Source organism: Neolamprologus brichardi, chromosome 8 (assembly GCF_056152115.1).
Source record: "Neolamprologus brichardi isolate AB-2024 chromosome 8, ASM5615211v1, whole genome shotgun sequence".
Taxonomy (NCBI): Eukaryota; Metazoa; Chordata; class Actinopteri; order Cichliformes; family Cichlidae; genus Neolamprologus; species Neolamprologus brichardi.
In genome coordinates this window covers 13,317,232-13,323,812 of record NC_142111.1, presented here as the reverse complement: position 1 = coordinate 13,323,812, position 6,581 = coordinate 13,317,232, and the positions used below count along the sequence as shown (strand labels likewise).

Sequence of the window (6,581 nt, the reverse complement as noted above, 5' to 3'; positions counted from 1 at the left end):
ATGGCTGAAAAATTAATCCTTTTGTTTGTCCTTTGGTTAGTTGTAGCCATTTTTGGTAAGTAGCCTGATTTTATTGCATCAAATTTAAAATCCTCATTTTTTTTTTCCAGTTTAAGAGTGATGATGATGATAGAGTAACAGGGTAGAGCACATGTTAACAAATTAACACATCAGAAGTAAAATATTAATTTTTATATAGTAGATTTTTTTTATTTAATTAAGCTTAGATTTTTATTCAATCTAAACTGTTATCCACTGGTGGGGTTTTAATAGGGTTTACATAATTAGAAGATAAATGGATTTTTTTTAAGACTTTGAGGTCATGCCTGAGCCAAGATTACGGCTGTAACAGCAAAATGGAGAGCTACCCATGACGTAAGAGTACCTGGATAAATGTCTTCTAATCAAAATATCTCAAATTAGTTTGAATATGAGAATATTATTTTCATGATTAACAGTTACTAGTTCCATTCCCCTTTTGTTTTGCTTCCATACAAATTCTATAGACTTGTTCAGGACTCATATGTTTGTACTAATTGTGTAACTTGAACAACTTTCTTTTGCAACCATTGTGTATCTGGGCTGGTTTAGCACATACATAAGTAAATTTGACCAGTGTGTTCATGTCAACAGTCTGACATTAATTACCATTTTATTATTTTATGACCCTGTTGTTATACCACATCCTTCTGGCAAGGCCACGGTCAAGGAAGTCTCTTTGTTCACTTCAAATCCTGCAAACTGTTTAATGCTTTACATGTCTGAATCCTAAATGATGGTTGAGTGAACTTTATGTTTTCCATGTAGAATCTGTGTCACTGCTGGTGCTCTCTTACTGAGACTGAGAAATGACCCTACTTAGCTCTTTAATGATGTCTTACATCTTTTGTGTTTTAGTTAGAGTAACTTAGTTTTTTATTATCCATATAAATGTGAAATGGTGTTTTTTTCAGAAAAAAAAAAGTTTGGCACTGACACCTACATGAACAATTTCTTCTTTTTCTCCTGCGTTTCATGCTTAAACATAGACTATATGATCCTGCTTTAATAACTTTGATATAATTTTTTTTCTCTGGCTTGTTTCCTGGGTATCAAATTTCAACGTTGTGAACAAAGGTTATCATATACTAACTACTGCGTTTTAACACAACTCTTAGCCTCTTCAACAAGAGCAGAAGATTCTGAGATTTCAGGTTCAGGAGACGATGCAACTACTGCAACACCAACAACTTTATTTAAAGGTAATTTGATACCTCTGGATCCAAATGTTCACATGTTATATTGCTCAAACACAAACATTTGTATCACTGTGTGTGTGTGTGTGTGTGTGTGTGTGTGTGCGTGTGTGTGTGTGTGTGTACTCGCACTTGTTTTGTTTCTCACTTTAAAGATCCCTGCAACTCAAATCCCTGTGGCACTGGAAGCACCTGTGAGGTCCGTTATGACGACACATATGTATGCTTGTGCCTCGCTGGTGATTCCTACAACAGTGTTTCAAACAGTTGTGAACGTTGTAAGTATTTGTTTGTCTGCTGCTATGAAGATTTTACTTTATTTAACAGTGACATGAATGAAGATTATATAGCAGTATATAACACTATGTGGGCTGGAGGAAGATTAGTAGAGCACTGAAGGACAGGTCATTCAAAACAATATGTACCTCTTGAACTAGCTATCCCCCAATCAGTTTAGTCAGACATAAACAGCAAGTGAGTAATGTTGACTGTTAGCCTGGCTTAGCCAACTTAATGCAATCTGTGAAATACATTTTAATGTTAACATTTTAGATTTGGTTTACTTTATCCATGCAAAAATAAAGTGTAAGAATGACTAATTGGATTTTGGTTTTTTTGGTTTTCTGGGGTTTATGTCTGGGAGTAACCCAGCTAGCCTCCTGTCTTAATTTTAGTTAAGTACCTGCTAGTTGTAGCTTGATATTTAACAGACAGACACTGTATGAGACTGGCATCAATCTCCCTCCTTTCAGCAAGAAAATGAGAGATATAAAATATAATTTTATTAGATTTTTGCTTTCTTCTGATATTTTCTTGTTTTCAGCCAAAGTCTTCCCTGGAATTCTTCAAGTGAAAAAAGCATTTAAAAATGAAATGACAGACACCAAATCAAAGGAATTTATAGAAACTGCTAATGAAATCATTGCTGAGGTAAGTAATTAGGTAGTATTCTCTATCAATAAATGTGTCTTTATGGACATTTTTTGAAAATGCACTTGACATTACAAGTTATACTAAAAACAATTTCATCAGTTATTTAATCAATCTTAATACTCATACTGAGCAAAACATATTTTCTTTTGAAAACACAGCTGAATAAAGTTTATAACAAGAAGAACGGTTACTCCAGATCTATAGTGCTGAAACTCCTGTAAGTCTCAGACTGACAACAGCTTTTACTATAAAATCTTTCAGCCTGTTTCACATCAATGTACATTAACATGTTATTATACTGCACAAATAAATGATGCAATCATCACTAAATGTGATTTCTGTCTTTACAGTCAGCGCACCACTCGTGTGTCAAGGGAAATCTCAGAGGTCAGTGCATCAGTACAGATCATCTTCGAGGCCAGTTCTGAAATCACAGATGATCTAGTTGAAGAAACATTAACAGAGTGTACGGGCTGTAACCTGATTGAGACGACCTTTCAGAGTAAGTTTGTTACTTGTATTCTAGCACTGTCACGGTTCTGGGTCATTTTGACCCAGCTTTTTCTGTTTCTTATATTTTGGTGTTTTTCTAGATTATGTTCATTATATTTATGTTCTGATTCTTGAGTTGTGCTGGTCTGATTGTGTATTATGGGTTATATTTTCTGTCAAGTCCTTGTCTTAGTAAATTATTTCTTGTTTCCTGTTTTACTTTGAAGGATCATGTCCATGTCTAATGTCAGTGTGTTCAGCTTTACTTCTCCCCTGTCTCGTTAGCCTAATTTCTCCCAGCTGTGTCTCCCTCCTGTTTCCCATTCCCTAATTACTCCCCTGTGTATACAAGCCCCGTGTTTGGCTTTGCTCTCTTGCGTGTTGTACCCTCAACATGCTGTGTGTTTGTCATGGTCAGTCCTCTAGCACCTCTCTTACGAGTCTTGTTTTGCCAGCAATAAAGCTGCATTTTGATTTCCAGTCCTGTTTTGAGAGTCCTGCATTTTGGGTTCTTTTTCCTGCCTTCCTGCTAGTGATGGGCAGATGAAGCTTCATGAAACACTGAAACTTTTCATCCAATTGGTTCACCCCAGCGCAAAGCTTCTTGAAGCTTCATTTGCTCTAGTAGGACATCTACTGGACGTAAAAATATTAGTTGGCATGAATTTGAAGAGTGTGGCCTTTTGCACACAGCCTGTAAATGTCAACAACAAAAGGAGTGTGTAAAACATGTATATTGTAGTGATCGCAGTATACTGTGTATATTTATACTGGCAGTATGAAAAATGATCATTTGGAAATGCTTAAAATGGAAATGATCATTTACTGTGAGGTGAGGTGTGGTTGGGGTGTGGACAGTGGTTGTGCTTTTGTAATGTTGAGGTATGGACAACTACACACTGAGGCCTCAGTCCTGCCTATTCACATTTTATTCTGTAAAAGCTAAATTTTCACTGCTTTTATGACCTTTTTAGTGGGGAGAACATAGCTAGGATTTAATGATTTAACAAATCTTTTAAACCCTTTGTCCTCCACAATGCTAAATGGCTGGGAGTCCTCAATCACCATGCTAACCAGGTCTTCATCTATTTGAGATTGTTCTCCTGAGGAAAGACAACAAAAACAAAGCACAAATATAAATATCACACACGTAACTTATAACAATATTATACAACTGTAATATCATTTAGTAACATTACTGCATGCTATATTATCATGGCATTTGATGGCTCACCTGGTCTTGCTCCACAATCGGTGTTCCTCTTATTCTCATGCAAAGCTCTGTAATGCCTAAGCATGGATGAGGTGTTGTTGTTATATCCCAGCTCCCTGGCACATAGCAAACACTTCACCTTGTACAAAAGTAAAGCCGCTTAACATAAATTGTATTGCACCATCAGTATTATGAAAATACATCTTCTTTAGAAATTTACATACCTTGTTGGGAGGAATAAAATCACAATGTTCCCACACAGGGGAGGACATCCTCCTCTTCTTAGCTGGCTCCATTCTCTCCTGACTTTCTCTCCTCACTCTCATAAACCTCCAAACTCTCTCCAAACTCTCACTAACCGCAACTCTCCATCAAACACCCACATTTTGAATGATGTCTGAGGGGTTTATATCGCTGTCATATCTCGCGGCAAAGTTCGAACCACTTCATGAACCAGTCACGTGGTACAGCCGGGCAGCGAGGCTTCGGACGTCATCATTTCAGCTCCTCCCATAAATGAAGCAAGCCTCGATACGCGCATCGCGGAAACGCCCCCTCCATTACTCGACACAAGCTTCGAAGCCTCGATACAGAACGTCACATCACTACTTCCTGCCACACAGCACAGCCAAGACAAGAACATTGTGTTGTTTCAGTCACTTTTATGTCGACATGTATCTAGAATAAAACTCACAGTAGGAATAGATTTGTTTTCAGAAAGAATATAATTGACAAGATGTTTCAGAATCCTTTGTACTAAATCTACACTTCTGTCTAAATGAAACTATTTCCACCATCTGTCAAAGATAATTTAGTTGTAATAAAAATATAATGGATGTCACAATCAGGGCAGCTGCTGCCATTGCATGTATTATAATCTTTATTTATAATTCAGTGAGTTATGATGTTCTGATGATCATGATATTTCGAAGATGAAGTCATGCTGTTAATTTCAGTCCAGGGTTCATTTCATGGCATATTAGTGATTCATTTATTTTACTGTTGTACATGTTGCGAAACATGTCTTTGAGTACTGAGGCTTTTTTTCTCTCCGTCATTTAAAGTTACAAACCTGTGTGATGACACTTCCTGTGATAAACACTCCACAAGCTGCACATCAAGCGATGGAACTTTAAGCTGTACCTGTAAAGAAGGCTACAAGAAAACAGACTACAGTACTAGAGTGTGCATTGGTAAGATGATTACCTGAGCAAAGTAAGTGGTGTGTGTGTCTGTGTGTTTTATGTAAGCAAACGACAAACTGTCTCCATTTTTCTTTTTTACAGCTACTTGTGCCCTTGAGGAAGAATTGAAGGATAATGAGTGCGTGAAGTAAGTACTCCTTCTCCTCCTGTATGTCCTCTATTGATGTAAGGTTGCTTTTAAATAGAAATCTTAAAATCAACCTTCTTCTTGTCTTGCAGATGCTCGTTTGGTTATTCTGGTTTTAACTGCTCAGAAAGTGAGTATACTGCATGTTTTTAAAGTGAAAGCAGAAGCATGGTTACTTAACGACAGCTATTTAAAGAAAAAACTCACAAGATAAAAGGTAACACATGATACAATAGATAGAAAGGTTATTCAAAAGCTGGAAAATGCGATAAAAGTTTATGTCCTCTTCATTGTGTTTTATTAGACTGGCAGCTCATTCTGGTAATTGTGGGCTCTGTGCTTGGAGGACTGCTGCTCATAGCCCTCATCCTTCTACCAGTAGTAGCTACCCAGTAAGTTTCTTACTAATTATTCATCCACTTTTGTGTCATTCTAACAGTTATAAATGTGAGAAAATGTTTTTCTCACTTTGATTTAGGCTTTATTGTAGATGCAAATGCATTTCAAATCAAGAGAATTTGTTCATGTCTGACAGAGTCAATCGTGAATTACAATATTTTTTTACTGCTGTGATTTCAGAAAATCAAACAAAATCTCGAAGAAGAGCAAAAGTGCAGAAATGGAAAAACCCTACACTAACCCGAGTTCTGCCGCACAACCAATGGCTAGCAATAAGTTTGGCCACAGCCAGGGAGTCTCATTTAATGGGTCAGCCAATGGCAATTCAGGTTTTCAGAATGGTGGGGTACCCATGTTCCCACGAGCTGGCAACCACACCAACAGTATGGACAACAGGACCAACCTGGAGATGAAACCAAGCAACGGCCGACAAAACTTTGGACATATGAACAGTGGCTCAGAGTATTCCTCTGTGTGTATAAAGAAGAGATACGTTCATCAGATTTTTTGTTTTTTTAGTGTTTGCTGTTAAATTTACTCTCATTCTTTTTTCTCTGTAGCGGCTATATGATGAACCAGAGGACACACGCCCATACGCTCAGACTCAACCTCGGAACAACTCTTATGCCCAGAATCAACCCAGGATGAACCCGTATACTCAGAACCAAGGCCACAGCAACCCGCACTACACACACGATGATGGAAGACGCTACTATTAGTACAACATCAGAAAGGCTCACTATACAATGATAGGTTTATGTTTTTAAATTTGTTTTATAATTCCTGTATGTATTGAATCTTATTGAATCTTATGTGACTGACTACAGTACAAACCGTCATAAACCAATCTTGTCTGATCGTGACTACTTTATATCAAGTTGGAGACATGATTTCGAGGATTGGTCTCATTTTTTTATCGATTTTGGTTATATGAATTATGAGTTATTAAAGAGTTGTCTATTTTAAATTGATTGAAA

General features: G+C 37.1%; 1 protein-coding gene across 1 annotated transcript; it reads left to right on the top strand.

The window, feature by feature from the left end:
* Window positions 1-6,333, top strand: LOC148101766 (mucin-13-like). Its single transcript, XM_087845097.1, has 12 exons — window positions 1-55; window positions 1,158-1,241; window positions 1,391-1,513; window positions 2,059-2,165; window positions 2,327-2,385; window positions 2,519-2,670; window positions 4,938-5,066; window positions 5,160-5,205; window positions 5,298-5,335; window positions 5,510-5,597; window positions 5,785-6,076; window positions 6,165-6,333. The coding sequence occupies exons 1-12, from the start codon at window positions 1-3 to the stop codon at window positions 6,321-6,323; spliced, it is 1,332 nt and encodes a 443-aa protein (XP_087701223.1). The 3' UTR covers window positions 6,324-6,333.
* Window positions 6,334-6,581: the final 248 nt, after the last annotated feature.